This window comes from Manis pentadactyla, chromosome 6, assembly GCF_030020395.1.
Source record: "Manis pentadactyla isolate mManPen7 chromosome 6, mManPen7.hap1, whole genome shotgun sequence".
Lineage (NCBI taxonomy): Eukaryota > Metazoa > Chordata > Mammalia > Pholidota > Manidae > Manis > Manis pentadactyla.
The window spans coordinates 26,011,614-26,038,054 of record NC_080024.1 but is presented as its reverse complement, the minus strand read 5'-3'; the positions used below and the strand labels follow the sequence as shown (position 1 = coordinate 26,038,054).

At 36.1% G+C, this 26,441-nt stretch overlaps 1 protein-coding gene across 1 annotated transcript; it reads right to left on the bottom strand.

Moving 5' to 3' along the window:
• Positions 1-10,962: 10,962 nt before the first annotated feature.
• Positions 10,963-25,316, bottom strand: LOC130684053 (1-phosphatidylinositol 3-phosphate 5-kinase-like). Its single transcript, XM_057503622.1, has 8 exons — positions 24,757-25,316; positions 23,157-23,240; positions 22,191-22,288; positions 19,037-19,096; positions 18,190-18,366; positions 16,469-16,597; positions 14,663-14,737; positions 10,963-14,132 (listed from the first exon to the last, which is right to left on the bottom strand). The coding sequence occupies exons 1-6, from the start codon at positions 24,873-24,875 to the stop codon at positions 16,548-16,550; spliced, it is 588 nt and encodes a 195-aa protein (XP_057359605.1). The 5' UTR covers positions 24,876-25,316; the 3' UTR covers positions 10,963-14,132; positions 14,663-14,737; positions 16,469-16,547.
• Positions 25,317-26,441: the final 1,125 nt, after the last annotated feature.

The following is a 26,441-nucleotide window of genomic DNA, read 5'->3' as shown; positions in this document are numbered from 1 at the left end:
GCAACCTAACAGTGTTACTGTGAAAGATATGGTACAGAAATGGAGGGTTTGGGCCAGCCCTAGATCTGCCCATTCGGGTGTAACAGAATGAGTTAAGGGTTAGTACACAGGTGCAGTTCTTTGGCAGAACAGACTAGTAAGAACGATAAGCCCAAGCCTACCAACGGGCCAGCAATGGGAAGGCAGAGCAAGGAGCTTGGAGTGGGAGCAATGCTGCAGGCCCAGCCTTATGACCCAGGACTCACGGGCAGCAGGAAGCAACCCTGAGACACTAACGGGGGGTACTGGTCAATGCAAGCTACAAACCCATGTTGACTTCGCACCTGGTGTGACCTGTTAAGCCATCCTGGGATCTGTAAGTACGGAGTAATACCAAAATTTGCCTGGCATAGCTTATGTTCTTCCTGCCTCTGTTTGATGGTTCAGTAACTAGAACAAAAAATGACCTAAAGGCTGAGAATCCACTTGTGAGGAGTAGAGATCAGACTGAGGAAGAAGGTGGGAGGGACAAGCTAAAGCAAAACTCAACCCAAGTGCCCTGGGTACCTGCTCCGTCCACACTCTCCCTGTATCACCTAGACAATTCCTACACTTGATTCTCTAGGGTTGTAGATACAGAGCACCAAAATAGCTAGTTTACTTCTTTTTTTTAAATGATAAAAGCATTTTGGAGAACAGTATGGCGATTTCTTATCATTTTAAACATATACTTACCATAGGGCCTGGCAATTCCACTCCTTTGTATTTACTTAGTATCTATTATTGCCTGTATTTTATAAATGAGTAAACTGGGGCTCTGTAAAGAGTACGTGATTTGCCCAAGGTTACAGAGTTAATGTGCAGTGGAACTGAAACAAACTCAGAGATGTCCCCCTTTCCCTACCAAACCTGGCATTCCATTATATCACGGCACCTCTTTAAAAAAAAAAAAATTTAAATCGAAGTTTACCTTAAAAAGTAGAAAAATGTAACACCTTTTTCAATACTTCATTATTAAGTAAACAGTATTTTCCGAATATTTTCATCATAGCAATTTTAACACCATTCATGTTTTCTTAAAATATTTGAATATTTAGTAGGCCCAATCAATTTCCTATAGTGCTGACTTCATGAAAATGGGGGCTGTACAATTTTAACTGAAAAAATTTTGCTAGAGCTTTATGGAGACCAATTTCTCACTTCAAGTCTGGTTTGGGAAAGAATGAAACATGGCTGGCTAGTTGGTAGATGCCCTAAATTAAACGAGATTTTTTTTTTCTAGACATAAATATAAATCTGTGTAGAGAAGAGAGAAATTACTAAAGGTGCGTTCTAGAGATGTATAATATTATGCTAGCAAACAAACTGGAAATGAAAATTGTTTTCCAAGAAGAAAACAAAACAGTTAAACACTTTAATACAACTAGGCTAGGATTTTACCTCTCATTTAAGATGAAAACCACACACGGCTTGCAAAGGCTGACAGTCTGTCAAAATAATCATCTTGACGACACCAAAGGAACTTCTTACATTCTGTGTAGTAACAACCGGCTAGAATCCAAAGAGAATAGTTGAGAACAGGTGTCTCTGTCATGCGGTACTGGCATTACTTCTGTTTGAGAGGAAGTGGTTATTACTGAATTTTATTGAAACAGAAAGAACTTTTCATTGGAAAAGAGGGTCTTCTTTACATGTGTGTCATTCTTTCCAGTAAGTGAAGGTCTGCCAACTCCATGGATCAAAAAAAGAAAAGAAAGAATAAACAGAAAAGGAGAACCAGTAATATTTATACAATCATAGACCAGGCTCTGTTTATAATTTCCATAATCTTTACTTAGTCATCAATGCTCACCTGTGGATTCAGGTCTTAAATAGGAGCCTAATACACATCCAGCAGCAATCCTTAAACTTGGCTACTTTCTTGCCTTCCTGTATTTTTCTATGCCCTTAGGAATCTTCAAACTTTCATGAAGAAGTCATTATTATTTCCAGTATGTATACTTTTTTTTATTCATTATAACACTTGCATGAAAGGTCTGGGTTTAACAAAAAAATATTATTTGCTACATGCTTTTAAATCCGCACAGCCATGGGAACTAGGAAACACACACACATTGTCAGGTGCCCTGCAAAGTCAGTTCTGCCTGGAAACCCCTGAATGGCCTGGCCACTGAGTTAGCTTTATAATGTAATCAGATTAAACTAAAACAGGTCCGAATTCTGTTAAAGCTCAAGTCAATCTTAGGCACTAGGGAAGGATACTATCTCTGTCTGTGACACCAAACATGTTGGGAAATTTAGTTTTCCCTCATTTTAATCTGAATTCCTGGTTTTATGTGCACAGACAACATATTTTTAAAAAACAAAAAACAAAAAACCACATCTTCTCAAACCCCTGGGGGGGAAAGGAGGAGTCAGGTGCTGAAGCAGTTGTCTATCAAATGGACCTCAGAAACCTGAAAGAGGCATTTTTCATTAAAAGGGGAGTGGGCTCACATAGGAGGGAAAGGGGACTGGAGCACTGCAGGGAGTAAAGCCCACCTATGTGAATACGACCAAGGCATGTGCTAAACATTATGAGATCAAGAAGTAAAATGCTGTCATTGAGTTGAACCTAGATTTCAATAGATGACTCATGAGTGTTTTTTTTCTTACTCTTACTTAATTGCATGTGTGGGTTGGGCAGCAAGTCCAAAAATAATAGCTAAAACCCTGTGAGTACTCTACAAATCCATTTACACATTGTAAATGAGCTGCTGATCAATTCTTATGGTAATATGAAATTTCAACTTCAGACAAGTTTTAGAAAAATACCTAATCTTCAAACAAAGCCTATCTGATACAAATCATTTTTCCTGATTTTATTTATATGTACAAAATACATTAAAATATAACAGCAGGCATTTTGATTTAAATAAGAACTATTCTAAAATAGTATGGATAATATTCCTTCTCAAGCTTACTTGGTTTTTTTTTTTTGTACTACTTTTCAAAGTGCTGGTTTACATTTAAAAACATAGTATTTCAAGCAATACCACTTAACACTATATTTTCTTGGCAAAAATGCAAGCATTACTGATTGAAAAACACCATAAGGCTAAATGGTGAAGTTGGCATGCTTTTATAATGTGTGATATGACAACACAAGCTTTAATAATTACTTTTAGAATTATTAGTGCCTAAATACTGTGTTAAAGTCTCACAGGAGGTATGGCATAGGCTGTGCCCAGGTCACCTAATGGGCATTTATTACCCACATATGAGAAAGAAAACCCTAGAACTTGTTTGGGCCTTATGGAGAACCAGAGAAGTCACCCCTATTCATGAGAGTGACAACTCAAATATGCTGGACATATACGCACCTCGCCATCCCCTCAGAAGCCAGCTCTCCTTACCCCCCACTCCACTGAGCCCACTATACTTATGACTCCGCTTCTCCCCGTTTCTCCCACTGCTATCTCAGCTTACACACGCAGCCCCTGCTTCCACAACCTTCCCGGAAATCAAAATGATCAAGAAAGAATCTGAGTAGATCCACTAAGCACCATCAATCATGGAGTCCTTCTGTTGGACAGACCACCTCATAGACTGGTGGGTTCTGTACATCTAGCTATGCGGAGAGTTGCTTTGGGCACAAAAAAGGTTTGGGTCAATTAGTATGGGTCATAATAACCAAGTTACATGACAAAACACATGAGGGTTTACACAGAAGAATCTGTGGCTTCATAAGTAGTAGCATTCTGTTCCTAGAGTGTCATGTCCTTGTATTCAAGTTCAACTACACAAAGAACAAAACGCTCAACATTAATCATCCAGGAAATGCCAATCAAAACCCTAATTAGGTTATCACATCACACCTGTCAAAATGGCTAGTATCAAAAAGACAAGAATTTGTGTTGGCAAGGATATGGAGAAGAGAGAGCCCCATGTGTGCTGTTGGGAATGAAAATTGGTACAGCCCTATGGAGAATAGTATGGAGGTTCCTCAAAAAATAAAAAATAGAAATACCAAACTATCCAGCAATTCCACTTCCAGGTATTTAATCAAAGAAAACAAAAGCACTAATTCGAAAAGATACATTGTTTTGCCAATGGGTTTCAGCCCTAGGCAAGTTGGCTACAGATTCAGTGAGACTGAGGAATGACAATGGAATGTTCTTGGGGTAAAACGGTTTATTACCCAACTTGTCCTCCCGGCAATAGGTCAAGCACTAGAATTAGGTCTGCATCCAACAGTCAGGTCTGTAATCCTCCTTTGTCTCTGCCTCTGCTCAGAGCACTAGGCAGAGCTCTTCATATACTGACTCAGTCAATAGTAGCTTATTGCCTACGGGTGTGGAAACAATAGCCTAGGCCTTGAGACTTGATAAACTCTTAGGCCTTGAGACTTCATAAGCACACTAAACCAAAGGTGACTTTCAAAGGAGCAGTTGGTGGCAGTAGAAAACCAACTGCAATGGGTGAGGTGAGGTTAGTGTGAGTTGTCAATGAACATGGCATAGCCCTTCTCAATGCTCTGTAATAGAAGGAAGATGAAAGAGAATTACTGTATCATGGAAGGCTGAGGGAGAGGGCTGTGGTTGTGACTGGAAGTTCAGCAAGCCAATATATTGAAAGAAAAGAGCAAATGAACAGGAGAAGCTAAAGGCACAGGAAACATAAGGGTTACTTTTGGGAGGAAAGCTCCAGCAGGAGACAGGAGAGTAAGGGATCAGAATCAAAGAGGATAGAGGAGTTAATCTTGGAGAGGAAAAGAGACACTTCCTGTTTCAGGATGAGGTTGAGAATAATACAGAAGAATTGAGAAACTCATCTAGTCCACACAATAGATACATAAAAAATATTATATAAATGTAAATAGACAATACTGTGATACTCTTTAACCTGAGGCAGCATCTGAGGTGAGCTCTCTTTGTCCCAGATTATGCCCACAAAGTTTCCATTGAAGGCCCAGGGAAGCACAGCTGAAGAGGATCCTGTTTCTGTTCCTTGGGGTGAGGAGACAGAGCTGAGAGCCCAGAAGACAGGCAACTGGGCTCATAGGCCAAAGTACTGAAGAGAGATTCACAGAGAGTGCCCAGAGATGTGCAGAGCATGGGTGTCCAGTGATCACACACATGCGAGGACACTATCCATGGTAAGACAGCGGGGAAACAGCCATTGAATAGAGGTATATCCTCTTTTCACTTGCCTTTTTCTAAACTTAGTTGGTTCATTGAACTGGGGAAGGAGGAAAATATTTTAATAGGATAAAAAAATAAAAGACATAAATACTCTCCAACTTAATTTCATTAAAATCAACATCTTTTGCCTGTTCACTTGTTTATGTATTTTTATTGAATTATTGATATAAAATATGTAGATTTCAGATGTATAATATAGTGACTCAATAATTACAGACATTACTAAATGCTCACCACAGTAACTGTACTTACCCCATTATCATACCAAGATATTATACTATTACTGGTTATAAAATCAACATCTTTAAAGTGGGGCTATTCCTATCTACATAAAATCCCTCTTTTTTTTTCTTTTTCTTTTGTTTCAGAACAATTAAAAGACAGTACAGATAGTTTCCATATAAACTACACCCAGGTTCTCTTACTACTGACACATTTAGTAAGGTACAATTGTCACACTTAATGAACTAATATTGATACATTGTTAATTAAAATCCAGTTTACTGAGATTTCCCTATTTTTTCCTAATGCCTTTTTCCTGATAGTCACTCATTTGTACAGCCATGATGTTACTATTTCAGTGGTATGGACAGCAAAGTTATCAAGGGTGTGCTCTTTCAAAAGAAAAGCTTTTAGTGCTACCCTCATCTGGAGAATTATACTTCTGAGTCAAAAATATTAAAATATTTCTAATTTAAACATCCATCTGAAAACTCTTGTAAAAGAATAACTTGGAAGGCATTTATGACTTTGGTAAATGTTTTTGGACCTGGGATCCCCTGGTACCAGTGGTCCCCCTAGGGCTTTCTACTACCCTGAAGAGCAAATTTGGAAATCTTAGAGCAAAGTACTTTAGGGCCCTCTACTGGCCACTGCTCACCACTGCAACCTCATTCTCATATATTCTTCACCCCAGCCATCTCCCTGAAAAAACCTTCCTCCCCCAACCACATGAGCAGGGGCAGCTTTTGTGACACACTGCCAACTTCTTTATATGTGCAAACAGTGTCCTAAAGGTGAGAATTTATATGGTTAAAATTTCCTCTGCTCTGTCACACAGATTCTGGAAAATTTGAACATTTAAAAAATGTAATCAGCAGCAACCAACTAATCAAATTGAAGACAAATTCAGAGCCAAATTCAAGAGATAACTCCAAGGATACATTAAAGGATATTATGACAGTGGCTTTTATTTTCGGGTTAAAAAAATAGGAATAGAGATTTTAAAAAACACACCCTTTTTCAATAGGAAAAAATTTCTAGGGCAGCAACTATTTATTTACTAATATATCTCACTCTATGACATTCAGTTTCACGACACTTTACTTGGATCTCTGCCTCATCTTTCTTCTCTCTTGTTTAGCCTAGGGTATCAGAACACATGTTCTAAAACAGAAGTTCTCCTTGGAGAATAAATTTTTCAGAATATTGAAACCATACCAAGAATGTTTATCAACCACAATGGAATGACACTACAAATCAATGCAGAAGGAAAACTGGACACCTCACAAATACACGGAAAGTAAACAACTCACTCTTGAACAACTGAAAGGTCAAGGAAGAAATCCTAAGAGAGATTACAAAACATCTTGAGACATGAAAACATGAGCACAACATACCAACACTAACAGGATGCAGTGAAAGCAGAATTAAGAGGGAAGTTAATAGGTGTTAAATGTGTATATAAAAAAAGATATCAAATTAACAACTTTACACCTCAAGGAACTAGAAAAAGAACAACAAACTAAACCCAAAGTTAGCAGATGGAAGGAAACAATGAAGATTAGAGAGTACTCTGGGAAAAAGATGGTGGTGTAAGAAAGCAAGGCAGAAACCTCCTCCCAAAATAACATAGAATATGAAATAGAGCAAATACAACTAAACCTGAAAAAAACCTGAACATTGCAGAACTGACTACCTACATCTGGGGAAAGAGAGAAGACCCTGCAGTAAAGGGTAACCTGGCAAAGCCACATTCAGGTGGGACACAAGTCATCACCCAACTATAGCCCACGTGAGGGAGGAAGAAGTACGAAGTGGGGAGGGAGTAGGAGCCCTGGCCCACTGAACACCTGGCCCTGGAGATCTGCTCTTGGAACACGAACCCACATTCCACAGAGCTCTGGTGATTGGTGGGGCTGGACAATAAAGACAGGCAAAACACTGAGTGAGGATGAGATTCCAGATGCTTGTGGAGAACAGGTACACACTACAGGCTGCGAGACAAAAGCAAAGTGGACAGTGTGAAAGACTTCCCAGAAGCAAGAGGGGCGCCAGAGGGGCATGGGATACGCAGTGCTCTCTGCTCAGGAGAAAGGTCGGGTGGACAATACCTTCCCAGTCTGCCCTTGGCCCAACAGGTTAGGAACTCTCAGGAGCCCCAGATGCTCCATCCCCCTCGCTGGTAAAACAGCACCAAGGCTCCTCTCTGTGGTGCCCAGCCTGCCAACCAGCAGTGAAATCAAACTCTGCTCGTGGGTAGGCAGAGGAAGACCCTCCAGGCCCTGTTTCGGGACATCCAGGAAACTGCCTGTGGGAGCTAGTCCCCAGAGCTCCTTTCTCCTGGCAGGCACCCAGTCCCATTTGCCTGCGGCCCCTGCCATTGCTGCAGGCCTGGCAGAGGGCAGCTCTACCCAGAGCAACTCGAGTGGCACAGCCCCAAGTATTTTCCCTGCATGTGTGATCAGCTGATGGCCCACACAGCCCACTTGAAATCAGATCACTACAAGCCAGACAGAAAGGCACCACACCACACTGCACACCAAAAGCTGGGGCTCCCACACCGGCAACTGACCTTCTGGGCACTAGAGGGCGCCTCCTACATAAAACTGTTAGTCCATAGGAAACACTAGAAAGAATGAAGAGGCAGAGGAATTTTGTCCAAACAAAACTACATGACAAAACACCAGAAAAAGGGCTGAGTGTAACCAAAATCACCAATCTTCTTGAAAAAGACTTCAAAGTAAAAGTCATAAAACATGCCCATGGATCTACAAAAAATACATTCAAGATCTCAGGGTGGACCTTAACAAAGACAGATGACCTAAAAAAGAGTCACTCAGAGCTGAAGAACACAGTATCTGAAATGAAAAATACAATGGAGGAATTTAATAGCAGCCTCTCACAGTTTGAAGAACTTGTAAATGATCTGGAAATTAGGGAGAAAGAAAACAATTAAGCCCAAAAACAGAAAAGAGGTTAACCAGGAATGAAAGAATAATAAGCGAGTTGTATGATCAATCCAAAGGGAAAAATATTCATATAATATCGGTACCAGAAGAAGAAAACAGAGAAAAAGAGATACAACGTCTCTTTGAGGAAATAATTGTTGAAAACTTCCCCAAACTGGGGAAGGAAATAGTCACTCAGGTCATAGAAGCACAGAGAGCCCCTAACAAAAGGAACCCTAGGAAGACAACACCAAGATGTAATAATTAAGATGGCAAAGATCAAGTTCAAAGAGAGAGTACTGAAAGTAGCCAGAGAGAAAAAGATTACTTATAAAGGAAACCCCATCAAGCTGTCAGCAGACTTCTTAGCAGAAACTTTACAGGCAAGAAGGACGTGGCATGATATATTTAATGTAATGAAACAGAAGAGCCTCCAACCAAGAATACTCTACCCAGCAAGATAATCATTTAAATTTGAAGCAGGGATTAAATGATTTCCAGATAAGCAAAAGTTGAAGGAATTCACCACCACCAAGCCAGCTCTAGAAGAAATTGTCAAGGGACTGCTCTAGATGGAAATGCTTCTAGAGCTAAACAGCTGTCACCAGAGAAAATAAACCCACAGTAAAGGTAGAAGACTAATTAATTACTAAGAAAATACAAAATTAAATCAACTACTCACAAAGTTAGGCAAGGGATACACAAAGAGTACAGAATATGACACACAATATATAAAGAGTGGAGGAGGAAGAAGAAGGGGGAAAAAAGCAAAAGTCCCTTTAGATTGTGTTTGAGATAGAGTAATCAGTGATTTATGATAGACAGCCAGATAGTAAGGAAGCTATCCTTGAACTTTTGGTAACCACAAATCTAAAGCCTACAATGGCAATAAGTACATACCTATCTATAATCACCCTAAATGTAAATGGACTGAATGCACCAATCAAAATAATATAGAGTCTCAAAATCAATAAAAAAACAAGACCCATCAATATGCTGCCTACAAGAGACTCATCTCAGACCCAAGGACATACACAGACTAAAAGTGAAGGGATGGAAAAAGATATTTTGTGCAAATAATAGGGAGAAAAAGCAGGAGTACTTATATATCAGACAAAATAGATTTCAAAAGAAAGAAAGTAACTAGAGACAAAGAAGGACATTACATAATGATAAAGGGTTCAGTCCAACAAAAGGATATAACCATTATAAATATCTATAACTAAGATAGGAGCACCTAAATATGTAAAACAAAGACTAACAGAATTAAAGAGGGAACTGGACTGCAACACATTCATTTTAGGAGTCTTCAACAAACCACTCACGCCAATATTCAGATCCACCAGAAAGAAAATATGTAGGGAAACAGAGGCACAGAACAATACGTTAGAACAGATGGACGTAACAGATACCCACAGAACTTTCCACCCAAAAGCAGCAGCATACAAATTCTTCTCAAGTGTATATGGTATGTTTTCCAGAATAGATCACATACTAGGCCACAAAAAGAGTCTCAATAAACTCAAAAAACCAAAAACAGAAATACCATTTGACCCAGTAATTCCATTCCTAGAAATTTACCCAAAGAAAACAAAATCCCTGATTCAAAAAGACATATGCACCCTTATGTTTATCACTGCACAACTTACAATAGCCAAGATATGGTAGCAACCTAAGTGTCCATCAATAGACGAATGGATAAAGAAAATGTGGTACATATACACAAAGGAGTATTATTCAGCCACAAAAGGAAAATAGATCCTGTCTTTTGCAACAACATGAATGGATGTAGAGAATATTATGCTCAGTGAAATAAGCCAGGCGGAGAAGACAAATACAAATGATTTCACTCATTTGTGGAGTATAAAAACAAAGCAAAACAGAAGGAACAAAACAGCTGTAGAGTCACAGACACCAAGAAGGGACTAGTGGTTACCAAAGCAGAGCGGTTAGAGAGGGTAGGTGGGGAGGGAAAAGGGGATTACAGGGCACTATAATTCGCAATCACAGTATAGGTAAGTCATGGCAACAGTATTATAGCACAGAGAATACAATTAATGACTCTAACATCTTACTATGTTGATAGACAGTGACCACATAGGAGGGTGTGAAAACTTGACAGTATGGGTGAATGTTGCAACACTGTGTTGTGTATTTGAAACCATATTAAGATTGTATATCATGATACTTTAATAAAAAAATATTATAGGACAAACATAATAGAGAATAAAAAAATATTTAAAAATCCAATGAAATTAAAAGCCAATTTTTTTAAAGATCAACAAAATGGACAATTCCTTGCTTAGCTGAATTAACTGAGAAAAAAAGAAAGAACACTAAAAACTGAAAATGAAAGAGGGAACATTAGAACAGGATGCCACAGAAATAAAAAGGATCATAAGAGAATACCACAAACAGCTGTAAGCCAAAAAACTGGATAACCTAGAAGGAACAGCTAAATTCCTAGAAACATACAACCTACCAAGATTAAATTATGAAGAAATAACAAAGTCTGAACAGAACCATAACTAGTAAGGAGATTGAATCAGTAATCAAAACCTCCCAACAAATGAGAGCTACGAAACACTGGCTTTAGGAAGGCAGAAACACAGACAAATCAGGAGGGTAGAAAAGGCTTAAGTCCTCTTTATTTACAGTCTCCAGAAGTTCAAGGCAGTTTTATCTCTTAAATAACATGTCAATCATATAAAAAAAAACAGCTGGAACCAAAGTAGAGAAATATATACAATATAATACAGTAAGTATTTTCAATATTGTTAACTGAATTTTTCATATTAAGTTAAAAGAGGCTATTATGATTTACAATGTCATTTCTCTAGTTAAAATTAAACCTGTCAAAAAACATAATGTACATTTTTTACAAAATTAGCACGCAGCATAATAAAACTGCTCATGATTATAATTTTTGTTTTTCTATAATACACTGCACCTGTATTACAAAAACAAACAAAAAAAGGCATTGCACTAGATGGTTTGAATACTGCATGAATCAGTATGTTAAATTAACACTTGGGAAATAATGAATGGCTTGTTTCACCATAAGGCTCATTCACAACAGTGTTCACTCTGCTAGTTAAGCGAGCTTTCTACAGGTAGATTACTTTCCTTGGCAGTTTTACACAAGCCCACTGCTAATGGGTAAAACGCCAAGGGGAAACTGCTGCCACAAAAACCAACACAACCCTACTATTTATAATACCCAATAAAAGCCAAAGCTAGAAAACCCTCATTGCTGGATCAAGGAAAAAATTATAGAAAGGACATTTTGTAGGAAATTTTGAATACCTACAAATTTTAAATATTCAATAGGCTTGGGTTAAAAAAAAGCATATCCTTTTCACTTCTTAATAGTTTTGACAGCATCAAAAAAATTTCATTTTTGTAAATAAGACTTTTATACAATGCAACATGTACACATAACTTTTCTGTGCTTTCAGTTATTCTCAGTATTCATATTTTACTCTAAGAAAGAAAGTATTAAGATTTCTTCTTCATTCTCAATTTTTCAGCATTACTATTGTCCAGGGCTTGAAAGGGAATTTAAGAGAGTTAAAGCTTAACAATGAGTAGCACAATATTTGAAACACCTTACATATGTGGTAGTGGCCTAACCAAGAGCAGCAAGGGGCCAGGGACATAGTTCTGCCACTCACAAATTAAATTGTGTATTTCCCTTTCATTAAGATAGTTGTAAAAGGACAAATCCCCCTTCCAAGGCAGCAAGTATTGCTTCAAATTAGACTGGAACTGTTTTTAGCCACAAAACTATCTAAGCAGCAGCACTACTTTAAAAAACAGTTCTTCAAGTTCGGGAAAGGAAAACAAAATCAACCTGACACATTATTGTCAGGAGCTATTCCAATGGAGGACTGACCCAAGCTAGTCACACAGTATTAAGATTAAAAAAAAAAACAACCTTATCAGAGCTAGGGGAAGACACTTCCTGCTTGAAGTATTCATGACTGGGGTACAGGAAATGGACAGGATAAATACCCCTAAGCGTCTAGAAGGAAAAAATGAACAGAGACAAAACAGGGTTTGCATTCAAAATGAAATGCAAAATCCATTGTTCTTGAACACATATGAACTCTAAAGAATGTTGCACATATTTTTCACTCCTGTACAACTTCTTTACTGGTCTTTAATTTCAAAAAAAAATCACCAGTGTTTTCTAGGTTTTCAAAAGGCACACCACATCTTTTTGTTTATTCTTAAAAGAAGTGCTTATCAAATCATTCATAAGTCCTTGGTCAATTTGGGTCTAATTCAAAACAAACCACGTTTCTAACACCAAACTAATACTTCCATTATTTAAGGCAAAACTTTCCAAAATATTCCTGTTTCATGTATTTACAGTGTCTGTAACTGGAATGTATCCAGATTTCTTTATCTTACTACATGAAAGTTATCATAGAAATGTGCTACATAGGAAGCCTGAAAAGAGTAGAACTTTAGAAAACTTTATAAATCCCCAAATTATCCCTGTTACGGAAAGAGGCCAAGAGGAAATATTTGGGGTTACCTTATTTCCTCAGAGAGACTTTAGTACTTCTGATCACTTTTTAAACAAATGAAAACTCTATCAAACAAGAAGTTCCTTACTAAGAATACTTTGTCTTTTAGTATTTCTCAATAGTCAGAACTTGCCTAGAAACTGGTACAGACAGTTAAGGGATGGATGTCCACACTGGAAACTTAATTTTACAGATGCCACTTAAATTGCTGGTTATATTGAAAAAGACTTTACCTTTACCAAAAAAAGCAAGCAAGTGCTTCCCTCTCACCCAATGTCTTTAATCGGGTCTCATTTATTTTTAACATTAAGAAAAATTCTTCATTAATAATTTTCCTTTTGTGTATTTACTCACTGGACTCATATACTAATGTTTCCCTGAAAAGTGAGGGAAAAACCCTAGAATATGAGCATATGCAGATAAGTGCAGTGTAACATATTAAATTATAAAGAAGCTTAAAAAATAGCTCCAGAAAAAGGCCTAAAGTTAATGGATATAGTCTCCTGTCACCCACAGACAAATAAAAACAGAACTTGAAAACATCAAACATACTTGAAAATGGCAAGAAACGGAACATGACAGGAATCCCAATTTAACTCAAATTCCTCAAATAAAACAAGAACAGGTGTGTCATTCTGTTCAACTGGCCATTAATAGAATAATTCAGAATTTTTTCAAGGTTTCAGAAATTCTACCTAGGCAACATTAAACTGCTACCTAAGAAACGCAAAATGAATCACCAGCTCTATAAATGCTAAGTAACGAATGTGACAAACATCATAACAAGAGAGTCACAATCTGTGAGACTGTTTTTATAACAGGATTGTTAGCAAATATGACAACCTATTTTTCACCCTATCTCCTCATCTCTAACCATCTCTTAGGCTTTTAAAATGTGTCTGTATTTTAGCTTAAGTGAAAAAATGTTCAGGCAACTTCCCAGCCTAGGGATAGCTAATTTGTAAGTATCAAAATCAAAGTACAAATCCATGGCGTTTTAACCCTTCAGTTACAGACCTACACAGCCATAGAATGAAAGAGCCTGGCATACAGTGGTGATGTGATGAAGAAAGAAAACATGTAACTTATTTTTGGTCCTTTGTTCCAGCCCCCTTCCTTCACAGTCCATTTCAAAATATGTGCTTCATTTCAGCAGTTCAGACCTAAGCCTGTCCAGTGGTCTGGTACCATCAGGAAATACTTGTCCATTGCTTCACAAAATCTAGTCCTGTACAGCTCTGGAGAGACCACAGTTGGCATTTTACCTAAGATTATTAAATAGAAAAGGGAAAAGAAAGCTGTTACATAACTGAGCAGGCATCTGACTTCAACGACTACTGTCTTTCATGTAAACTGCCATAGACACACACCTCAGCAGTCTCCGAAAGGAGGCAAGGGTGCTCACTGTGCCACAGGACATGGGACATGGCCTTCCTGGCAGGAGTTTCTATTTTAAAAGACTAGCCCTTGACTTGAGATGAGAATTGTAGGAAAGCACAAATGGGGCCAGCAGTGCTCAGAAAACTTAGATTTCGAGTGTTAATCAGACACCCTCTGGCTTTTTTCTTTGACTTTTAATTTTAAAAATCGCTGGCATTTTAACACAAATTTAAACCCAAGATCTCCCCAAGTAAACAATTCCCTTTATTATTTGATTATTTTGGAAATAATAAAATCAGAGAAAACCACTTAAAATATATATATATATCCATTTTTAAGTATTCATTGTTAAAAATGTTAATAAGGAAGATATGAGAACAGCTGGAAGGGTAAACAAAATGAAAATTCTGCTCACCTTGTCCTCCTAAAATCCCTGTTGATTTCACAACCATCTCAAGCTTTTTGTCGCACGTAAATGTTCGAATATAATCTGTTGCAGGGGACAATATTACCAACAAAGCTATGTTAATAGATATAAACAAATGACAACACTAATTACTATTACTTCTATAATAGTTAACATTTCCTGAGTGCTGACAATATGCCAGGTGCTCTCCTAAGGGTTTTCACCATAGGCATCCATTTAATCCTCACAGGGTTTCATTTATAAGCGACTTTTTGAACATATTTTTGGTAAATATGATAAAAATAGGAATGAGGAAACTGAATGGAAGGTACTAGAATTAAATAATGATTATTTTTTAGTTTTTAAGTGAAAGTTGGTGAAAATATTCTATACTAGTAATTGAAAATATTCAACTACTAGACCAGGTTCAGTATAATCTTCAAATAATTTAATCCAGTTTCAATCATGAACTCTAAGTAAGGTATGCTTCTTGATTTACCTATAATTCCAACTACCAGCTCAATGCTGGTATCATCTCGCCCAACCAGCAAAGAATAATCTATAATGAGGTGGCTAGAAAGAAAGTGAGAGTTGCTATGGATCGAGGCTCTCAGCATAGCCTTGGAATGAGAATGGATATACAGAGGGTTGTCACAAACCATCTTTAAGAGATTTTCATCCAGCAGGACTACATCACAACTCTCTTTCCCGGTATCAGTTTTTACATTTCTATTCCTAAGTGAACCCTTCAAATCGAAAACCTAGCAGAAAGAAAATTCTCTGTCATTCACGTGAGAGTTGCTAAAAATGATAAATTAATATAATTAAATCGAAAGAGGAAGAAAGATTCCTTGTAGCCACTATCATTACATATACCTTTAAATTTAATTTAAAAATTTAATCATAACATATAACATAAGTCATAAAATACATGCATTATAATTATATAATACATAAAATACATGTTGATATAACTGTAGTACATGAAATTAACACTTAGGACCTCAATTACTGAAACATTTCAGAGATCAACTGACCCATTTAATCAACTTTAAGAAACATTAACAAGTAACTCCACAAATGTATCTTTGGGTCATATCAAAACTGTGTAATTACTTATGGCAATGTAGAGACAACAGCAATTCTAGGAAGTTTGGGGCAGTAGGAAAACAACACACTCAAAAGTGAGGGAACTTGGGTACTAGACCAGTGTGACCTGACGTGTATTCCACAGACCAATGCTAGTCAGTTGTGCCTGGCTCATGATGATAAAGAGCAGGCACCAGAGTGTAAAACAATTCCATCATTAAACACACTCCTAACTTCAGCTGATGTTTTTCTCATAGCAATTCATTTTCAATGAAAATAGCAGGGCACTGAATTACATTCTAGCACAAGCTCCTTATGTCACCACAGACTGGAAACAGTTTAAGGACAGCACTTTGAAGAGGACTGTTCTAGAATGCAGACCAACCTGAGTGCTAGGAACACCTGTGTGACTGCCCTAATGTACTTAATTTCTCTATGCCTCAGTGCCTTCATCTTTAAAACTGAAATGGTAGAAGGAGATCTGCCTTCTAATTCTATAATTCTGTATTTCTAGAACATTGGACATGTTCAATTTTAGGAGTAGTCTGTATCTTCTTCATTCTTTCCCACAGGGTTCGTAAGTCAAAAGTAACTTTGGCCTAACAACCCAAGTTTAGTATTTACTCTCCAGTACGATGTTATTTTCTGATTTTCTCTATTCAGGAACCAGAAGTGCAAAGGGTTCTAGGAAAAAGCTAAATGCTTTGCATAGTCCAGTATCCTCACCTGTCCCATCTTTGTCCCATAAAAAAGGTTTTCCACGACAAGAAGATCTAACTTCTTCTCGGTGTTGTTCTGAGAATTCTTATAACCAATTCTGTAAACTCCAAGAATTTTGGCCAATGCAGTGGGCCTCTAATCAAGAAAAGGTGAAAATAAACTTTATCAAAAAGGATTATTTATAATTTAATACCAGTATCTGGATTATCTGTGTAGTATCCAACATGATTTTCTATTAATACGGCAAGTCAGAGAAACCCTTGAATCTCGGAAGCAGGTAAAGCAGCAATGCCAGTAAAAATGTTAGATCCATCACATTCTCCCAAGAGATAATCCTTTACCATTTCTCAATTTATGAGTCTTATTATGACATGTAATTTCCCCATTAACATGCAATAAATCATAAATGAACAAAAAAATCCATGTGACTCCTTCATACTCTTACTGGAGTCATTGCTCAATGACAAGTGGCAAATTTGAGCCTCTGGCTTCCTCTCTTTCTACCTAAGGGACCCATTAGCCTCATTTCTCAACACATTTCAAATTTCTCAATAAAATTATAAATTATTAAATGTGCAACTACTTTCAACCAATCTCAATGTTTCTAATTGACTTTTATATATACACTAATTAAATGCAACTTGCTCAACATTGAGCCCTCACTGGCAAAGGTAGGGAAGGGAAAATCATTGCATTCTATTACACCTAAACAGAATAAAAGAGATCCAGTCATAGGTCCAGTCATCTTACCACAGAGAAAACTGCCACTGGGACTAACTCTGGGGATGTGAAAAAGCCCTGGAATCTCTAATTATATACCCAGGTTCAGGATTTCTACCTTTTGTTGAACAGCGTTTGTAATATAAGTGAAGTAGTGAGGTGCAAAGTCAAGGAAAGACTGGACTTCCAGATGAGGCATTTGCTTCAAAATGAATCTATCATCGAAAAGGCAGAAAGTTCATGTGTTTATTCAATCACAATTATTTACTGAGGGAATCTATAATAAATCATTCCAAAGATCCCAAATGATTTGCTTGCTTCACATTTTTTAAGGGCTGTTTCCTGATGTCACAGAGAAAAATTTGATCAAAACAGTCTTCAAATAATTGAAGGGCTGGAAGGGCTCCTGAGGATTATAGAATAAAGACCCAACCAGTTTTGACAATACCAGACCTAAATTCATAGCTAGATGATCTACTTTTTAAAACTAAAAGAATTTTATAAACTCTTTTGTTAACAATCCAGTAAGACACAGCTATTACAGTTATTAAGTAACCTCCTTCCTACTGCATTTTCTCAAATAATTTCACTCAGTGGGCATGGAAAATGGAATGTCAAGTACAAATGGCCATGATCTTCTGTAAACCTTCATAGGTTAAGAAGTTGGCCTTCCCATTTTCAGGTTAAATATTTCTACTTTTATCTTTCTCTCATCAGCTCTGAAGTACCTTTTTGACTTTTCTAGAAGTGTTCTGTTACTATTTATATTTGGAGAACTCAGGACTGGAGAGAGTTTGGTAAGGATTTGATCATGTCTGTCTCTACTTATATATCACATACATGTATATTCTCTCAAATATTTTTATCACATATTCTCAAACAAAAATAAAACAGAAAACTTTGCCAACCGACAGCAGTATCATACTACTTCACTTCAAGTGACTCATAAATTATCTGAGGGAAAAAGATGGATACTACTCAATCGGTAAGTGATTACAAAGACTTACCTTCAGTTACATAGAAGGCAGCTCCTGATTTGCCTCCTCGGGCCTGCCAGGGTGACGAGTGGGAAAGAGAACGCATAAAATCTTCCTCACTGCTGCCCAGAATCACTTCACGCATCTTATGAAACTCTCCCGCATAGTAGAGCTGAGAGTAAAACTTGGCATTAGCATCAGAAAATTCTATAAATAGAAGTGGTTTTTTTTAAAAAAGCTTTATACATCAGAAATCTCTCTTCCTTCTTGCATACTCCCCATCCTCCGACAAATGCAACCATTTACTTTTCTCTATGATAATATTTTTTATGTTAAGGCTACATCCCTATTTATCACAATACTGCTCAAGGTGATCCTGAGGATTAAAGAGCACCTTATGACCCCTTACACATGTAGAGAAAAATCAGACATTAAATAAGATCCATTTCTAATTGTATACTGGTTACTGCATTTTCATCATTGTATTTTCACATATGTTTTACTGAACATTATATTATTCTGGATGATAAATGTTTGGCACCCACATACACACACACAATTCTAGATGCCTTGGCAAGGTGCTGTGGTTCTAGATAATACAGTAAGTAATTATTTAAACATTAGAAATTAAATCACATTGTAATTCATAACTATATAGTTTCAAGTAAATTTATGAATTAATCACATTGTATTTCTTTGTAAATTGATACTTATATGAACTAAATATAGATTAAATAAGCCTTATGCCAGTACACAGACTTAATACTCATTTCAAGAAAAAGGATATTTATCAAGTATGAAGCTAGAAACCTCAAAAAATAGAGTTTTTGCTCGAAGTCCCTGTTCCCAAACCAACAATATTTTATCTCATACGTACGAAGCTCCACATGAGGATTTGTGAGTTGCTTCTTTTGTGTATCTCCTCCATCCACTTCATCTAAAAGGTTTAATATCATTAGTAAAGCCAAAGTTTTACTTATCAGTTCATTCTGTCTCTTCTTTTTTCCCTGATATAACAATAAAAACTAGTAAGTCGACTCTTACTATCCAGTCAAGTCACTCTCAAGCAAACATTAGGTATATGATGAAACTGTATACTACTTACAATGAAATGTACGAACCTTTTGAAAGATCAATTTGTTGATTAAAAACAAAGAACTCAGGTTGAAGAATAATTTTTCTCATATTTAAGTGAATCCTATGATAGCAATATACTAACTCAACTTTTACATCCAGTTTATGACCAGCTTCCCCATGTGTAATACCTCCCTCACAATATGAGATGCTTTATCATATACAAAGATAAACATATAATATATAAAATATACTAGTGTCTACCTCAGAGCCATTTTTTTATATTTGATTTGTCCAGCAAACCTACTATCCACTCTATTACTACAGATTTAGAATACATTTTAATATCTAAAAGAATAAGCCATCCTCTGAGTTTCACATTTCAAAGTTTTTTTTTTCCAAAGCACCAGTGCCTTCCAAGGATCACAGACCAATAGCAGCCTATAGAATAGTAATTAAGTAATAATGAAAACTTATGCACTACTAATTCATGATTTACCCCAGGAACACAACTATTTCTGTAAAGAGTCAGGGGGTAAATATTTTACTCATTCATCAGGCACAACTACTGACCAATACAATGTGAAAGCAGCCAGACAGTAAGCGAATGAATCTGTGTGCCTGTATCCCGATACAATTTTATTTACAGAAACAGGTCAGCATCGTTTGCTGAAACCTGACTAGCCTCATACTCAAACACAATCAAGTAGGCATATTTTTTAAACACCAAAATGAAGATGGACATTAACAACCTGAACCTCATAGAGAATGGAAAAGAAAACATCTGAGGGAGTAGAGCAGTGAAAATATTTTGAATGTATACTGTGATTTACATGGTGAAACAGATGTTTTACGTGTGTTATATCAGTTAGTCCTCAATACACCTCGGGAAAAATTGCTTTTGCCACTTTACAGATATGGGAACTAAGGATCTGTGATTCTACCACACAGCAAGTGACAGCAATGGCATCCAAAATTAGTTGGACTCTCCAAGCACTGCGCTTTTTTTCCCCACTCTATACACTGAGGTGTGAGAAGAGGGGATGCCCTGGTTTCAGGAGTTAAGAATTATCTGCTTAAGGATTTAAGGAACATAAGCAACTAAAATAAGTAAATGAAAGCCTAGGAGAAGTACATATGGTCTCCTTTCACACACCTTGAGGCTCAATGCCTTGATTCTCGGTCCCCTCCTTGCCCGTCTGCCCAACCTGGTAGTAAGCACTATCTGCTCCACGTAAGGTCTCTCTCTTCTGGGAAGTGAGATCAGGGCTTCTCCCTGCTGTCCCTCAAAAGAAGGACAACATTCCAGAAGCCTTTTTGGCTAAAAATAAGAGGTAACATATTAAGTACAGGTCACTCACTGCAAGTGGAAAAATAAAACTTCTCAACTCATTCCTTGGTTAGCAGTAACCATTATATGAGGGTAAGAAATATGAGTAATACTTTCATTTATACAAATTATTAACCCACACGTTTTATTTATTGCAGGTGGGGGCTAGTCAAGCACTCTTACCAAAATCATAGAAGAGCAGTGTAATGTTCAGACAGCTAAAAATCAAAATGTGAAAAATTCTATATAAAGTCTGCAAAAATATCTTTCTAAGGCAGTCAGAATATCTTAAGCAACAAGATTAAAGGCTGAGGTCTTGCAGTACTGCAATACAGTTAATTAATTAAGCTAATATAACACAATATTAAGCTATCAGCATTCAGAGTTAAAGGTAGTATCTTTATATTTTTGTACTAACATCTTAAAACAGCAAAATATAAGATTTTGTGTCTAGTGTTGAGAAAGTAGTTTAAGATGGCCAAAAATACTACTAAAGCTTTCTCTCTACTTTCATTCTTAGTTTTGAGCCTAATATATATATATGATCTATGTATGATCTGTGAGCTTAGTATATATAATTCTAGTCTTGTACATTTGGCATTAACAAAATGTAGAAATGCCATCTATAAAACATCAATCATAAAATGCTTAGTTAGGACTGGCAGACATCAGCATGGCCTCTTTAATATCCAATCCCACCTTGTTCCCTTCTAAAAGAACTCCAAATTTTTGTGGGGGAAGCAACGTTTAGAACTTAAGCATGAATCATGCTCTGTATAAGCCAACCAGGACAATGTTACTCACTACCCTCCCAGTCTCCTTTGCAGGGAGGGGTGGCCATGAGATCTATTCTAACCAGTGAGACTGAAGAGAGGCTTTCCCTATAAAAGTGAACAGCAATAGTTTATACTTCTTTCTTTCTGCCTCAAATGTATACAGAAATGGAACATCTTGGCCCTGAGGAAAACATAAGAGAATCATAGAGAAACTATCCTGTATCGTCATAACAATACCAAGTAACTGAATCAATGTCAGCAACTGCCTGCCTCTAGACGTTGCTATTTTAGAAAAAGTCTATACCATCATTTGTTTAAGCCCTAGTGTAGTCACTTAAGTTTTCTATTACTTGTAGCGAATACACTCCTAACTGACAAAGTCAGAGACTCCATAATCCTGAACAAGTTCCTTAATCTAAGTCTTAACTTCCTTTCTAAAAAATGGGGTATGTCATATAACTCTCATGTGGTTATTGTTGGCATTAAAGGAGGTAATGCATGAAAGGTTCTTTTTCACAATGTCAACAATACTGTAAAAACTTCCTTTAAGAACTTGCTCTTAGGTTGTACATTTTAAACTGAGAGGTCTAGGAAGACATATACTGCTTCTTTTTGCAGAAACCTATGAGTTTCTAGGAGTTTCAAATTCAGTAATAACTTAAGGTTAGAATCAAAGAAAAGCAAAATACACATAAAAGAGTATATATAAAAATTTTCAAAGCATATTCTATTTCAAAGACCAGAAGTAATAAATTTTTGCCAGATGGCATTTCTTATTTAATAGGTTTTCTTCTTCAAAGCACAATCAAAAATAAAACTACTAATAACTACTACTCCATTTGTAATCTTACTTGGCTGTGGTTCTGTTTCTACTGCACGGTTTGTCTGTCCTCCACTGATCTCAGGTAATCTTATAGGACTGCTACTCTTTGGTCTGCTGTCTAAAATACTAAAATGAAGAACAAAGGAAAAGTTAGTTTAATACTATTCAGACAGAAATTAGCAAGTACTCTTGATTCCTATACTAATCTACTCCCCACATGACCCCAACCACAATATGAGAAAACGGATTCATAATTTATATTTTAAAAAGTCACAACATGGAAGAGAGAGTCTTGAAATGTCTACTGAATTTAAGAAGGAGAAAGCAAAGTGTTATAATTTTAAAAGTGTATGGAAATACATGAAAGCAGAGGCTTTTATAGTATTTTCCCCAAGCCCACTAGAGCTATATTGGCACCTACAAGTCAAACAATTTCAGAAAATAATCAATTTCACATTTCTGATCTAGTTACCACAGTAACATACAATTCAGATCAAATTTTATCATGTTAGTAAAGTTAAAAAACCTATTTCAGTAAGAATCAAAATAATGAGCCTATGACAATTTCTGTATAAACTTCTAAAATACTAAACACACTAAAGAACTAGGTTTGGGGGTTTTGTGTTGTTTTTAACTATTAGGATCTTTAGTTAGTATGGAAAATTCACAAATACTTTAAATTACAAAGGTAATAAGCCATAGCTAATTTCCTAATGTTACTATTTTTTGAAGGAAAACAATAAAAAGTTAATGAATCTACAATATACATTGAACTTCTATGGAATTCTCAGAAAACGGTATCCAAAGGGACTGATACAGCTTTTTGCTATATGTGAATTTTGTTCTATCAATTACTGACTAAAATATGACCACCACTGTCAATATCCTAATTACTTTTCATACTGATAATATGCTATGATAAAACAGAAGTATAAGTATTTCAAAAGTGATGACACAGCTAAATTAAAAGAAATTCTACTCAATCACAATTCACCTGTTCACTGGAGGCCCTTCTTCCACACTGTTCCTCAGAGTTACTTTGGATAATTCCTCTAAGGCATTTCGGTATTCTTTACAGCTAAAGGCAGAAATAGGTTGAAAAATGTTACAATAAGCTCTTCTTTTAAAATAAATCAAATGCTTAAGGATAAGCTTTGCATTACAGAAATAGTCATTTTAAGTGTCCAGAATTAAACACATTTAAGTTGAACCAACAGAAGTTATCAAGAAGATTCAAGAAAAAGAGAATACAAAATACGATCTGACATACCAACGAGTATCAATATCCTAAGCAATGACTGTGAAAGCCTATATATTAACATTAAGATGAAATATCTTCAGGGGTTGAACAGGTAATTTAAAAGTATGAAACTTCAGGTTTAGTATAACAGAAAAAGAACTTGAGAATTCTTTTTTACTTAAAGGTACTGAACTGTAAGGAAAAAAAATTTTTAATGTTCCATTGGTAAAAAAAAAAATCAACTCTTGGACTAGCAGTCTGTGAGCCCTGATCTAGACAAATCAGATGTGAGAGAACAAGAGGAGCCCAGCAGAGTATATTATTTTCCCAAGACATTAAAAAAAAGTAACCTTTACTAGAATACTTACTTTCTAATAGTACAAAAAAAATTTTTTATTTGTCTTGCTTTGCTATCTTTCTTACCTATTCATGTAGTATGACTAAGCAAGAAAGTGAAAAGAAATACTACCTTAATAAAGGCCAAAAGCAAAGACAAAAAATTTATCACATGAAATCTTCTAAAGGAAAGAAATTTCTCATTATACAGTGAACTCTAAACTCCATAAATGCTGAGTAATATAAATCTACATTGTTCACTCCTATATATCAAATACCTAGTATACCACATATTGTAGACATTTAAAGATTCTTTAAATAAGTAGACTACTTGCAACTAACATATAAAAAGAAAAATTTTAATTTAAATGCCTTCCAAAAGAAAAAAATATTTAAAAAAATTAAACATCCTAGATTCTACTTAAACTAAGTTCTAGCACTGCCAAGATATGGTAAAAATTAAAAGGCTTTGTTCTTTTAGACATAATATAAAAATATTTGAAAAGAAGGATGCTTCTTTAAGACACATGATAACTTGTGTGTGTAAGTGGATTAAGGCGTAAGAATGGCATTATTCTAAGTCAGAAAACTTTACCTGCTACGTTTAGGAAGCAGGAAGGAAATGAAGAGTAAAAAAAAGATACTCAGATGATATAGGGCAGATATGTTCCAAATTTTATGTAAGTGAATGGAAGGAAGGGGTACAATGAATGCAGAGCATAATACTGAGAACAGTTCCAGGATACAAGGATTAGTAAAAAAAAAAAATGTGCCTAATCAACTTAGTTATTAGAAGCTTGCTTAAGAATCATCCTGTAATTATTTGGGTAAGAATATTTATAATTATTGGGTAAGAAAAAGTAAGAGAACAAGGTATTATACCCAAAGAATATATATATTTGCTTATACTTAATCATTTTGCTTTACTCTGTGTAAAGGTCTCAACAATAAGGCAGTTGATAAATATACATAAAATATAAAGATATAAGCATAGGTGAAAAAGTCCCATGAAGAATACCTGAGAGCAAAAGCGATGATGGAGCTGGGTTCCTTCTCACAGACTGCAATGGGCACCCGTTCATGTTCATACATTAAGTAGTGTTTATCTGGATCGCTGTTCAAAAATTTTAAATACATAAATGAATAAGAAATAAATTAGCAGAAAGTGCAAACGACTGACATAGCACAAGCAAATCTCAATTTTAAATTAACAAATGTACAATTATAAGAATATAATTAAGCCAAAATGTACACAGAACTTGAACCAAACAGCCAAGGAAAACATATAAGTTTTTTAAGGCAATTGAAAATTATCAGAATTAGCTTTCAGATCAGAAGGTTTTGGAATAGTCACTCAAAACAAGGCTTTCCACAGTGCTAAGACTTTAAACCATATTCATCTCAAACAGAATTTACAATGAACAGCAGAAGTATAAAAGATTGTTGTTCTACTATAAGCTTGAAAGGAAATTCTAGGAACTGTGGAAATGTACTACTACTAGTCCGACAAGAAGTAGCATAGCACAGCTACTCTCCTATTAGCACATGGAAGCTCAACAGTGTTGAGTTTTAACCCAAACTTTGCTCTCTCAATTTCTACTCTAAACCCAAGGGTATCATTCATTCATTTGTGGAACAGCAATTTATTAAATACCTAAGATGCCAGAGACATAATATTAACAAAAACTACTACTAAGCACCTAACATGTGCAAGATGTTAGCAAAACAGTGGTGAAAAAGACAGGCATGGTATAAAGTACAGCAGGGTAAAGAAACAAATAATCCTACAAATAAATATAATCACCTTCTGTGACAAGTGCCATAAGAGAATCATGAGAGGATATAACAAGAGAACTAATCTGGTTGGGGCAGGGAGCTAACAAAGTTTTCCTTAGAAAGAATGCAAAGGAGTTAATGACAAAGAAGCAAGTGAGGGCATGTGCAAAGGTGCTGAAACAGGAGGGACCATAAACCAGGCAAGATACTAAGATACTCAAGTATCAGATACTCAGAGAAAACAGGGTTTTACATGCTACTATTATAGAATGTATCACATACTACTTATGGTGTGAGTCTAAACTGTCTCCTCCTCAAGACTGTGAGCTCCTGAGAGCAGTGATTTTTCCTTAATTAATTGTCCTACATCCTGGAGCACTAGAACTGCCTCTCAGTAAGTTTAAATATTGACTGAATAAATAATTCCATAAGTTAGTTAAGAACAAAGGTCCTAGTGACTGCAATGGGGTAAGGAGGGGACTTGATAATATGGGTGACTGTAGTCACCACAATGTTGCTCATGTGAAACCTTCATAAGATTGTATATTAATAATACCTTAATAAAAAATACTAATAATATAAAAAAAGAACAAAGGTCCTTATTAACAAATGTCCAAATCGACACACTTGTACCCTGTATCAAGCATCTGACAGTTCCACAGATCAGCCAGTAGAAGAAAAACAAACTCTCACAGCCAGCCTATTTTCTTTCCTACTCATCGAGCCCAGTATAAACGAAATCACATGAAAACTCATATGGGTCACTGAAACTCATCACCACTGACAGAAAGTACCATGTCCCAATAAATTATTAGGTCAGTAATAGCATCCTCATATATATAAGCAATTATTTTCAGAAACAATAAACATAAGCATTAAGCAACATTAGTTAATGCTTTTTTTTTCCATCCTCATCTACTATATAAT